We start from the raw sequence: 13,375 nt of genomic DNA, 5'->3' as shown, positions 1-13,375 counted from the left end.
AAAGCTGATTGAGTGTCACATCTGCAGACATATACTTCTTGTACCAGTGAAAGTCAGTAGTTACAGATAAAGTTCTTGTAAAGAAGCAAGATTTTGTTCTTGAAGCTACATTCTGAGCACTGACACGCACAGCCCTAAAAGCCCACAACCTTTTCTAAGCTGCACATGCAGAAAGTCCCACCTAGATAACAGAACATTACGGTTTTCCACTAACATTCCCTTTAGCTACATTGGAGTAAATAAGTTTTAAAGAACCGTTCAGCTAAATCCCATTTGTTCTGCACCTCAAAGAAGGATGAAGTAAATCCGTTCTGTTTCTCATTTGTCTAATAATACCATTCTTGGGAAAATCTGCATTCAGCCTGACTCCTTCACCTGTAATTTACCCCAGTTAGTTCACCTCATCTTGGGCAACTACTAAGATTATAAATGTCTATGCAGCTTCAAACCCCTGCCAGATATCTAGGCCAGGAAGGATCACTCAAAATCTCAGTAAGATCACAATCATTAAGAAAGACAGGATAATCGGCATCTCTATACACACAGTATGTGTATACAGTAGAGTGTGGGTCATGGGATGTCGAAGCTTTTATTTCATAACTTTGTAGGGGTATAGAGTGAGCATTTGTTGCCTGGGTCAGAGGTGGAGGATTACATAGAGTTTTTTAATAATAGCTTTTCAAACTACATTGCTATCATACTGGCAACTAAAACCTGCCTTTTTTTTTTTTTTAACAAAGAAAGCAGTGGATAACAATTTTAGATGCTGTGAAATTTAGGTACACACTGTAAGAAATTGTAGCCTTTGTGATAATTTCAGTGAAGTACTTTAGTTGTCACAGTTCTCAATATTCCTCCTTTCCCTGGCAGTGGCAAATTTAAAGTGTTGACAGATACCGAAAGACAGAGCTTATTCTCCTCATTTTCTCTTCACACTGAAAGCTCTCTTGGGTCCACTGCCAGAGAAAGGTACTCAAAAAAGTATCATCAACATTCTGTTAAGGATTCCAGGTATCACTGTTGTTATGTAAAAAATTCACTTGGTGGTGGTTTTTCATGCTTGAATTTTTCTCAAGAAAAGGTGGCACCCACCTAAAAGAGATCTGTTCATCTCTGAACAGATAGCTTTAGCTGAACTTGGAAAAAAGGAGAGTTTACCACCTTTTGAAGAAGCAGCCGCCTGCTCAGGAGGACTACAAGGATGTCATGAGATTATTCAGGAAGAAAATCAGAAGGGATAAGGGCCAACTAGAACCTAATCTGTGTACTGATGTAAAAGGCAATAAAAAATGTTTGTATAAACACATGAACAATAAAAGGAGGGCTAAGGAGAATCTCCACCCTTAATTGCATGCTAGAGGGAAACATAGTGACAAAGCATGAGGAAAGGGCTGAGGTACTTAAGCCCTTCTTTGACTCAGTCTTTAATAGCAAGAACAGTTGTTCTGTGAGAAGTCAGCACCCTGAGCTGGAAGACCAGGATGGGAAGCAGACTGAAGCCCCCACAATACACAGGGAAATGGTCACTGACATGCTACATCACTCAGATACACACAAGTCTGTGGGTCTGGATGGGATCAACCTAAGAGTACTGAGGAACCCAGTGGAAGAGCTTGATGAGACACTTTTCATCATTTACCAGAAGTCCTGGCAGACTGGGGAGATCTGAGTTGAGTGGAGGTTGAAAAATGTTACAACCATCCACAAGATGGGCCAGGAGGATCCAGGGAACTACAGGCTTGTCAGCTTGACCTCAGTGCCAGGGAAGGTCATGGAGCATCACATAGCAAACAAAGGAAAACCCAGGGGGATCAGAGCCAGCTAGCAGGGGTTTGTGAAAGGCAGGTCCTGCTTGGGCAACTTCATCTCCTTCTATGACAGGGTGACACATTTAGTGGATGAGGGAGAGGCTGTGGATGTTGTCTGCCTGTACTTTAATAAAGCCTTTGACAGTGTTTCGCACAACATCACCCTGGAGAAATTGTCTTCCCATGGCTTGGGCAGGTGCACTGTTCACTGGCTAAAAAAACAGCTGCATGGCTGGGCCCAGAGAGTGGTGGTGAATGGAGGTATATCCAGCTGGCAGCTGGTCAATAGTGATATTCAGTTCTGTTTATTATCTTTATCAATGACCTGGACAAGGGGATCGAGGGCACCCTAAGTCAGTGTGCAGAAGACACCAGGTTGGGTGGGAATGTTGATCTTCTGGAGGATAGGAAGGCTCTGCAGGGAGATCAATGAACCAAGGCCAGCGGTATGAGGTCCAACAATGGCAAGTGCTGGGTCCTGCCCCTGGGTCACAACAACCTCAGGCAGCGCTATAGGCTGGGGGAAGGCCAATGGCATCCTGGTTTGTATCAAAAATAGTGTGGCCAGAAGGACTAGGACAGGGATCATTCCCGTATACTTGGCACTGGTGAGGCTGCACTTTGAATCTTGTGTTCAGTTTTGGGCCCCTCATTACAGGAAAGACATTGAGGTGCTGGAGCAAGTCCAGAGAAGGGCAACAAAACTGGTGAAGGACCTAGAGCACAAGTCCTATAAGGAGCAGCTGAGGGATTTGGGGTTGTTTAGCCTGGAGAAAAGGAGGTGCAGGGGAGATATTATTGCTTTCCAGCAGTATCTGAAAGGAGTAGCAAGGTGGGGTCAGTTCCTTCTCTCAGGTAACAAGGGACAAGAGGAGAGAAAATGGCCTCAAGTTGCACTAGGGGAGGTTTAGATTAGAGATTAGGGACAATTTCTTCATCAAAAGGGTTATCAAGCACTGGAATAGGCTGCCCAAAAAGTGGTTGAGTCAACAACCCTGGCTGTTTAAAAGGTATGCAGAGGTGGCATTTATGGACATAGTTTAGTGGTGGTCTTGGCAGTGTTAGGTTAATGGTAGGACTCAACGACTTTAAAGGTCTTTTCTTACCTAAATGATTCTGTGAAAAATAATTCTCATTCCTGCTTTTGGCAGCTGCAATCTGAATGTCTTAACCTGAACTAATATACACTTCCTTCAAGAGGATGCTTTTTGGATTTTATCAGGATCTCAAAAAATTACTATAATGTGATTCCACAAAAAAACCTCATGAACTTCTGAACACAGGATCAATTGTTCTTCCAAATACATCTCATATCCTCAATATTTAAGATGCTCTTGCTTGTAAGGAATATCTAAAGGAGCATACTATAACCTACAATACCATCTATGATGTTATTCAATTTATGGACTTCAATAAGTGAAGTCCATTTTGGGTTGTGGACATGACTACCCACAGACCAGCTTTACCTTTTCAATGGATAACCCCTACATTTATATACTTACTAGTAAACTAAAACACAATGTGGTTATGTCGTGGAAGCAAGAGTAATTACACTCATTTTTGTCACCTAGTTTGTTGATAACCACAAGATGAAACCATATTAAAGAATTCTGTGTAAATTTGTCACTGAAAGACCAGGGCATTTAGTGGACCAAGTGGCCTGGAAGGATGTTTATCACTTCAGGAGATGTGTGCTGAGCATTCCTGTAATCAGAACTCTCTACAGACTCAAAGCATGCTTCACTCTGCAATTATCTTTTTTCTTCCTTGAAATCGATATAATTTGGTGGTATCTTTCTGCCCCCACCCATGTATACTGCAAAGTCTCCCTTGTTCTGCTGTCATTTTAATAACGTAATATGGAAACAACTTCATCCACAGCTCTAATTCTAGCTTACATATATACGCATATATATTTTAATTATATTTGCTGTTAAGGCATCTTGACCACCACAATATATACAGAAACAAATACAACTCCTTGCTATATACCCAGAATATTAATTTCTAGCAAACTGCTAAGATATGCCAGTGGAGGTAAGTCCATCAGGTATCAACAGCAGGAAAAAAATAAAAAAAAGGACTGTGGGACACCCTCCCTAAATGAGCAAGCCAAAGAACTGAAAAATTTCCTGATGCATACTCTGTGTACTGACCTCTGTCCTGCTGGACAGGGTAGTACTCCTCTTGAGCTAAGCTAGGGGCTCTGTGACAAGTTATGGAGCATTAGTACTTTAAGAAGTGGCCAATGGCACACACGCATGCTGTCTGCTAGTAGCAGTTACTCAGGATTGCAGCATAGGCACTCTCTACTTGTGTGTACGCATTGTTAAACTAACTGCTAAACTTGTCATCTCACCTCCTTTAAGATACAACACACTAGCCCCCTCACTGAAGTCTTCCCACGAATTACAAGAGGAAGCTGTCCTGCTGTTGCTTCCAGAAAAAAATGTTATCCATATACTTCTTTACACCCTCTCATACCTGCTGGGTTGAAGGAAAACTGACTGGTTAGCACAACAAAAATCCAACTCATGGGTTTAAACCCCATAATTGAGGAGTGATGAGTCTAAGAAATTCTGACAAGGTAGAAATCAGGTATAGCACCCAAGCAATAAATAAGGTTGAAATAAAAAAAATCTAAATATCTATACCTATAGCTAACACTTACACTAAAAACCTCCCACATGATATATTTGGCAAATGCTAACACAAACCAAGAGAAATACCTATGAGAAGACAACAATGTATACCCTGCTTTGGTTGCAATTGAATGCAAACAGAGTTTCACGAAGCTTCGAGACTGAACTTTGCCTGCTCCCTGTTTTCCTCCTTAAAAATAAATCACTCTGTCTGAACATTGGAATTCTGGTCTACTGTGAGCTGAGCTGAAATTATGTAGTGGATTCAGCACAAACTGGAAAAGCAGAAAACTCCTGCTATCTTTGTGAGCTAGTTAAAAAGTGAAAATAGATTAGAAAAATAAGTTCTTCAATAGGCAGCAACATTGCTTTCACACCAGATTTGATGAATAAGTCCTCCCAGCGGCACTAACACCTGATACACACATTGCATGGATTAGTAAGTTTTAGTCTGGGAAGAAGAAAAAACATTTTTTCCCCTTCCAGTAACCGCTGCAGGTATATTATCTAATGAAAACACAAGATTTCTCTAAGGAATGTGAAATTCGTTTGGTGTTTCCATCAAACAATTATATGTTGTTCATCCACTATCTGAGAAGCACTGAGGCATATCCAGACCTGATTACATTTATTCTTAGCTCCAGATCAGACTCCCTCACTAGGGCAGCAAGCAGTTTCTCATCTCTACCTTACCAGATCTTCGATGCAGGCATTAACAAAAGAGGGGTTTCTAATAACAATACAGCCACATTTACTCAATATCTTGATCATCCTAAATCAGAATGTCTTTGATCATTAATGGAGCCTTTTGGAGTGTTGTGAATTAAAGGATAAATTTTCAAAGGCATGTAAGAGAGATTTACTGACTGACTTCTATTCAGACCAGTGGGAGGTAAACAGTTCAATCCCTGTTATGAAATGTACCCTTTGAAATACCATATTTTCAAAAGGCATCATATTTTTCAATAACTAAGAAACTTTTAAGAACAACAGCATCGATTCCACTGATGTATCTGCCAGTTAATGCTACTTCTAGGAAAACATCAGGCATTCAGAAAACAGAAGAGCCCAGAGATTTTCACAGGAGAAAAATACGGAGTGCTCCTAGGAATTGTGCCCCTTGAGTTGCAGAGCATGCATTCTTTGGCACCGTTGAGAATGCCAGATTCTTCCCCTTTACATACAGAACAGGACACAGGGCTAAGCGAAAAGTGGTCCTGTAACAACAAACAGCATTTTTGCATACCAGTGTTCCCTGGAGGTTCTAACTCTTAGAGATTATGACCAGAAGATACATGAAAAAATATCAGCTCAGCCCAAATAAGGCTCAGAGGATCATGAAGGTTAAAAAGGATGAGAGACATATCATGAGAAAGATGCCAAAGGGCACCTGACGGACACCACAAAGCTTACAGAATCTTTCCCAACTGTCTGCAAATTTTGTTCATATGTGCCAAATGCACAATGTAGTTCTTAGTTATGAGAAACATGGTAGTTTATGTAAGTGCATAAGGGAAATCAAAATCTCAGTTGCTTTTCGAAAATGTAATAAACTACATTACACATAGATAAAGTATCTTCTCCCTGATGATTTTTATCATGAATAATGCAATCTCACAAACTAAACATCAGAAGGTGTAAACAAGTTGTTGGAACATATTCTTGAGAGGTATTCTTCACATTACAGTAGTTTTCTATTCTGCAAGGAATTTTTACAATTTATCTCTTAGTGACAGAGAAGGATATATGGAATTCCCTCTCTCATATCTTTTATTAAATACATATTTCTTATTTAATTAAAAGATTTTATAAGATTACTTTTGATTCATTTGGTCAAATGGCAAAGACTAATTAGAACAACCAAGGTCTGGAAGCCCATTAGAAAATAATCATTCTCAGCAGTTAAAGTAATAAACTGAATATTGAGATGTCATTTCCTCAAGGTCAAAAGACGTAGTTCAAGAGGTTCCAAATCTCTAATTTAAAAAAGAAAAACAATCAAAATTAGGGAAAAAAACCCCAAAACCAAGCAAACAAAAAACCCAAAACCATAAACCAAGAAAACAAACCAGAACTAATACGTATCTGAGAAAATACTTACTACAATGTCTTCAGGAAAAGTATCCAGACTAAAAGAGCCATCATCAAACATTATTTCATAGAAAAGCTGAGATGTCACTCCCACGACTCTGCAGCTATAGTATCGTGTATTTCTATGTTTTGTGATGACTGTCTGTCCAACTCTAATGGTCTTCTCAGATGCTTTAGCTCTCTTGAAGAAAGAAAGAATTCAAAAGAGAAGGTAAATTTACCAGTGTCAAAATAGGATTGATAACAGTTCACCACTCAGCATAAAAACTGCAAATGCAAATCAGTTTCATTCAATCAACATCATCCTAATTTCTTTCACATAAAAAGTTTCTCCATTTTGTTAGAAAACAAGTGACATCTGAAGAATACCAAATCACAGCATATTTTTGCCACTGATGCCTTCTAACTTTTCTGAATTAGATCAATAATACAAAATTAGCAATATTTGTAAAATTTATTCATAGAATAATTTGTAGAAATTTTTTGAAGACGTGATGAACCTAGAGTATTTTTGTTTTAAATTACGGGATTTTGAGGTACTGGATCACAGTATGATTCTACATAATAGTTTAATAGTTTGCCAAATAGGACGCAATAACTAAATGCATATCCTGTTCTTGCCAGAGCTTTCTACAGTAGTGTATTGGAGAAAGTTCTTAACCCATACTATGCAGAACTTTTGCTTTAAAACTTCAAACGGCATTGACCACCCTTCATCATGTATTTACATAGTATATCAGTAATAACATTTTTTTTTCATTTCTCAATTGTAATTCCCCCTGGGGCTAGTTATATCAATATGAAGACTGGTTTGATGGATTCTATAAATGTAAAAAGAACAGAACCTTGTAAGTGAGCAATTGCTCAACAAGCTCGCATTATGCACACAACTGTTACATCTCAGCTCCCAACTATTGTATCCCCACAACCTGTCAACTTTAAAAGCAACCTTCTTCACCAGGAAAAATAAAATCATTATCTTCTCATTTTAATAACACATACTTCTTCCTTTTGATCTTGACTGTCTATTCAATATGTCACAAAAGTTCATTTGTTTATGCAGACGTGAGCTATTGTGAGTTTGGCTATACCTGAACAATTGAGCTTTTCTGCTAATGTAAGATGCTACTACAAAGGGCATATGCACTAGTATATATATAAAACACTTCTTATTAGATATGGTTTTATAAACTGCATGAAAATGCTTTATACACGATATACATTAAAGTAATTACCAAATTTCCCAGCACTGCCTTTCAAACCTTCAAAAGCAGTGCATTCTTCAGTGAGTATAAGAGTTTTGAAATTGTCTTATGAAAATCTGGAAAATGCTACTAGCTATAGGATTTTTATAACTAATATTGAAGATAACCAAAAACAGCATCACTTCTTTTTGTAAAATTTCAAGTATTAGCAGTATGGTCAATGCTTCAGGGGAAGAGGAAAAACACACCCTAAACTTCAAGACTTCCATTTTTGCAATGACTGTCATCACTGTCGAGCCTCTTTCCTGGACTTATTTATGGGATTTAGAATTTTTAAACCTCTCTGCTCCTGCAAACTAAGGGCATACCAAGTACAAATATTCTGTACCATTTCCACAGGCAGTGCACTAAATCTCTGTGCCAGAGCTCTGCCTGTCATACGCATTTGGAGGATTTAGTTGAGGTCACCTCAGATAGTAAAACCCAATGATGTTCCTAAAGCATTTACCAAGTTTACCTACAAATAACGTTCTGAGTATACTCACAAATTATTTAACCTTTGCATGTATAATAAAATTATTTCCTCCTCATTTTACCTGTCTATAGTCAGACTAAGTAGAAAAATTAACGACATAAATAGCAATTGACTGGTATTATTAAAAGTGTGCTAAAATATCAATTAGCATGTTTTATGCAATTTTGAAACATATGTAAACATACATGTACATTTACCTTTCAATTCTTGACTTCAGCCTACTCAGCTGTTGGGGGCAGCGGAATGGATTAGATGTAAACTAAAGACTATTAATTGATTTATTTATATGAAATAATAGAAGAAGTATTATTTTATAGAAACACAAGGAGATATAGTTCTATTAAAAGGCTTAAATCTTCTCTGAAAGAAGATGTAAGTCTTCAGAGAAGATGGAGGGCAAACTATAATATTTTAAGAGACAATATAGATTCCTTTAATGATAAAATATTAAGAGAAGGAATGCCGTTTCTCATAAAAAAATAGTAAAACCAAGAAATGCATTCTAGCTCAAGGAGAAGATTATTTCTTAGTATGTTATCTTGGTAGGATTGTAGATTTATTTCTCAGAGAAAAATATTCACAAGCGTACTCTGTAATTGATTGCATGTCCCAGAAAACATTTCCTGACAGAAAATCTTAAGAATTTATTGATGTTAAGAATGTCACTTTTGATCAGAAAGGACAGCTGTTATGTAAAGGAGTCTATCAGATTAAAGAAACAGCTGTGGTAGTTACCAGATTATTGAGAAAGTTGTGGTTTAAAAAGTATGATTTTCTTTAATGGTATGAAAGCCAAGGATGAACTAAGACAGTGGCAGAAATACAGAAAACAACCAGGTACAAAGAAAAAAAGCTAATCTCCCCTTCTGTGTGCCAACTTCAAAACAATAAGAGGCAAAATTACTTTCTCCTTCATTTTCTGCATGGCAGTACACAAAACCCTTGTTAAATACATAAACTATGTATATATGAATTCATAATAACTATCATGAAATAGGTATCTGATGTATATCTAACTAGAAACTTTTTTGGGAGAGGATCCCCAAAGGTCTGAGACTTACTTGATACAGGAGCATAACTCTCGTATCATCATTTATTCCTTGGAACTCCAATTTAGGCACAGAAACTATGCATGATATTTCAAAAATAAGCCAGCTCATGATTTTTGAATAACATGCCCTTCTGAAGGCATGCCTTCGTCTCTCTGAAGTGTTCAGGGGCTGGTAGTAGTTAGCAGACAGTGGCAAACAATGCATTACTCAGGTATTCACCAGGAAAAGAATCTACAGCTTCCCCTTGACAGCACCCCTTCATTCCATGTGTGCTAGAGAGGTTAAGAGCTGGCCAATAATAGTAGAAGATAATTTTAAATAGCTCCGAAAGCAGCAACAGCAGGGTTTGGGCACCCCCTGTCTTTGCCCTTTCTAAAGACCGTTAGTTTTTCAACATAACTGGGGCTGCCTAGATAGCCTCTTCTGTTCACAATTTCCAAATGAAACATCAGATCCGAGCATACGCTTGTCTCCAGCCAGCTTTCCCTGATCCTCAGTGCTGTCTTTGCTAATCTTATATGAATCCTTCAGGAGGTTTTCTGGGTGGCTTTGAAAGGGTATGTTTGGTTGGGTTTTTTTTTCCCTGTTAGAATAGTTGCACACAACTTCTTTTTCTCATTTTCTTGTGTATGAAAGAGTTCTTTTAATCAAAAAGAATCCATGCTTTTAAGCAAGGAAGCTAAAACAACAGCAAAAAAAAAAAGTTCATTGCTATACCTAATGGTGAAGAGCAATGTAATTTCTGCTTGAAGGAACAGCTAATAGCTAAGAAAAGCATAACAAGAAAATCAATGGTGAAAAAACTTCCAAAGGCTTAAACATGTGATTAGATTAATTATTCAAAAGACAGAGTACAAAACCAAGCATGTAAAAACATATGGCAACCTCCTTTGTCTCAGGAGTAAGTTAAGAATTTTACAGAAAAAGATTCTCTAATGAAGCATTTGATCTTTCCAAGTTTTGGCCCACTTAAAAACACAAAAGTATAATTTTTCTTCCTCTTCTGCAACCCTGATTTTTATTTGAACCATGGGGAAAAAAAGGTAATAATACCAAATTTTTTTCAAAAATGTTGGTACTAAGTTTCAGGAAAGGATATAGTAGTCCCATTCCAAGCTACTTTGAATGTCCTTCACACAAGCTCTGAAACAGTAGCTACATAAAATCCTGTTTCCCCATAGTTGGTGGCTTTTTTTCCTTTAACACTACTTAATACAGGTCAAGCAAATCATGTAAAACATGTAATTAATGGGACTGATGCAACTCCCACTATCTTGAGTATAAAGACTTGTCCCAAACAAATATTAGAAAACATTTTGGAAGAACAGCCCTATTTTTACTGGCCATGATTTTAATCCAGTAATTTTGAACTAATGATAATGTTTTAAAAAAACCCAAGGAAATACCTTAAGTTGCCTGTACAGACAGAGGTTTAAGTTTGTTTGTTTGTTTTTCAAACCAAACTCATTTTCTTGAAAAATGTTTGAAGAAACTAAAACCATATCAAGTTTAACATGTTCATTCTTTCTGGAAAACAAAAATACTCAAAAAATTTAACAGTTCCACGGAAATTTTATATAGGTATACACAATATATCTCCCTTTTGAAAAACAACGTGCAGATTCAACACTGAAGACTGATTAATTTAGTTGGGAGGTATTAAATTTTACTACACTCAAAACACAATCTTACTCTTCAGTAGTCTTGTCATTAAGACCAAAGATTCACTGACAAGCACTAGAAAGACCAATATATATTATACAGACATTACCTGGGTTTATGTCTTTCAATTCTAATGCATAAAGGAGAAAAAAAAATTGCAACTTGACTAACTTATCAAGCTCTTTCCTTAATAACACCATGTTAAGACCTTCTAGTTTGCTAGGAAACAAAATATAGTTTTAAAAGCCCATGATAAACAGTAAGAGTTCTCTCTTAACTGAGATAGTAACCATTTAAATAAAAGACATTAAAGTAATTCTTCATGTGTCTCATCTAAAATTAAAGGTTCCTCCTCAGCACAGGATAGAAATAAAAAGGCAGTCATAACATGAATTTTCATGGCATGTCAGTGCTACTTTGCCAGATGACAGAATAATTATAATCGGGTATTTTCAAAAGACTGTTTGGCTGCAGAACAAAGATCTTACATATACACCATATCCATTATCTCACTGGATCTGTGAGTATTTGCAAGATATTATGATCTGGGTATTTATAATACACTTCAGGTTAACAAAACAAGAGAACTCAGGGATTTGTTCTGGCTGTCAAAACAATATATTCAAAAAGGACTTTAGTGCCAATCTGTTAGGCATATCAGGTGTCACTTCTCCCAGGTAACAGCATAAGAAAAAATTTTTAAGATGTAATAGATTGCTATGTATGGAAATATGACAGCCAGAACTATTATAATACATAGTGTGGAGCCTTTCTTCCGTTTTCTCTGGAAACATTACTTTAATTCTGAAATTCCATTTTTTAACAAATAATGAAACACATTCCTTACCACATTGTGGTTGATCTTGTGCCTGAAACATGTCATGTAGACAACAAATGGCCAGTCATCAGGTTCCATCAGCACTCCTGCAGCATGGGCACAGGTAACATGGAAGGATGTTGTGCAGTGTCCATATGAACACTGAATGCAGGCACCAGAGATTTTCTTAACTCTCTGTCTGCAGAAGATACATTTCTGTAGAAGTAAAATAAACAGAATATTTACTATATTACTCCAACTCCATTCACTTCTGCAAATAACTCAAGGACTAAAAAGTTATTTGTGATTTACTGACTACATTTTATACCTTGCAGTATGTCCAGCAAAACAACAAGCATTTATGAATTACAAGGTAACTTAGCAATATGATAATTAATACATAGCACTTTTGCCTTTTTGCATAAATTTGAAGTGTTCCAGTGCTATAGAGATAAAACTGATAGACAGCTATTTAAAATTTTAAATTCCATACTTTGAAAATTAACCTACTCCTCCTAAAATAGGTATAACGAAAAACCTACATATGATTCTGCAAAAAACAACAGAGAGACTCAAAAATAAAGAGAAGAGAAATGTAGGGCTAAAGAGGACTTCCATGTATCATTTAACTTAGCCCCCTACTTTGAAGCTGGACTAAATATATATGTAGACAGTCTTTGGGAGATGGTTAATCTAACATGTTCAGGAAAGAGTTTCTACAACATCCTAAAATAGCCTGTTATGGTGGATAGATCTCCTCTAAGCTAGAGATGTTGCCTTTATCTCAAGCCTTTGCAGAATTCCACACATGAAGGCTGCTCTTACGCTCCTTCTTATTTTTTAGTCCAGTTTTCATTGGTTGTGTATTGAATATAATGTTGACACAGTATGCTGTATTCCTCCATGTCAGAAATCAAAGTTTCATGTCAACAGCTTCACTGGTATCAAGACTGACTTTTTTTTCCTTTTGCCAAGTGACAAAAGTAAGGAGCTGATAGGAAAAAAAGACGAAGGGACAAAAACTAGGTTAACTCAGTCTGAGAAATAAGTTCCAACACACTAAAAAAGACAATACAAGATGAAGAGTATCTTGCCACCAAAAGACATTACCAGTAGATAGAGTAATTACTTCAGTAACTTCTATGGAGAACTGTTTTACATCACATGTGGGAACAATTTTTAAAACTCTCATTATGGTAACAAATGCAAATACTATTGATGATCATAAAATTATCTCAAATATTATAAATACAAACATTTTATGTAATGACAAAAAACAATTAATTCAATAAAACATAGTGCTGGAACAGTGATTACTTCCATTTGTTCTAAATTTGCTAGCCACTGATTTTTGTTAAATACCCTCTTGTCTGCCTATGCCAGGAACACTAGTAAGAATAATTTTAATTTATTTTTACTGCATGGTTAATAATCCAAAGTATTTACTATTAACTCACATCCAATTGTTTTTCACAGGTTACTGGAGAATTTTGTTCTCTATTGTTTATTGGTTTTCATATCCCGAACAAAACCTGAAAAAATTTCGTTATATAAATCAGCATT

The 13,375-nt window shown here is 36.7% G+C and overlaps 1 protein-coding gene across 6 annotated transcripts in view; it reads right to left on the bottom strand.

The window, feature by feature from the left end:
* Nucleotides 1-13,375, bottom strand: part of KDM4C (lysine demethylase 4C) — a 260,368-nt gene that overhangs the window by 17,566 nt on the left and 229,427 nt on the right. For 4 of the 6 annotated variants that reach the window (XM_027634433.1, XM_027634437.1, XM_027634435.1 and 1 more), the window contains 2 exons: nt 11,843-12,028; nt 6,552-6,722 (listed from right to left, as the gene is read on the bottom strand). In XM_027634433.1, coding sequence (XP_027490234.1) covers nt 6,552-6,722; nt 11,843-12,028 — 357 coding nt within the window. Of the gene's footprint in view, nt 1-6,551; nt 6,723-11,842; nt 12,029-13,375 lie in introns of those variants that run through there. The other 2 variants (XR_003526200.1, XM_027634438.1) reach the window with 2 other exon arrangements.

This window comes from Corapipo altera, unplaced genomic scaffold, assembly GCF_003945725.1.
Source record: "Corapipo altera isolate COAL_440 unplaced genomic scaffold, ASM394572v1 61411, whole genome shotgun sequence".
Lineage (NCBI taxonomy): Eukaryota > Metazoa > Chordata > Aves > Passeriformes > Pipridae > Corapipo > Corapipo altera.
This window is presented reverse-complemented; position numbering and strand designations above follow the sequence as displayed.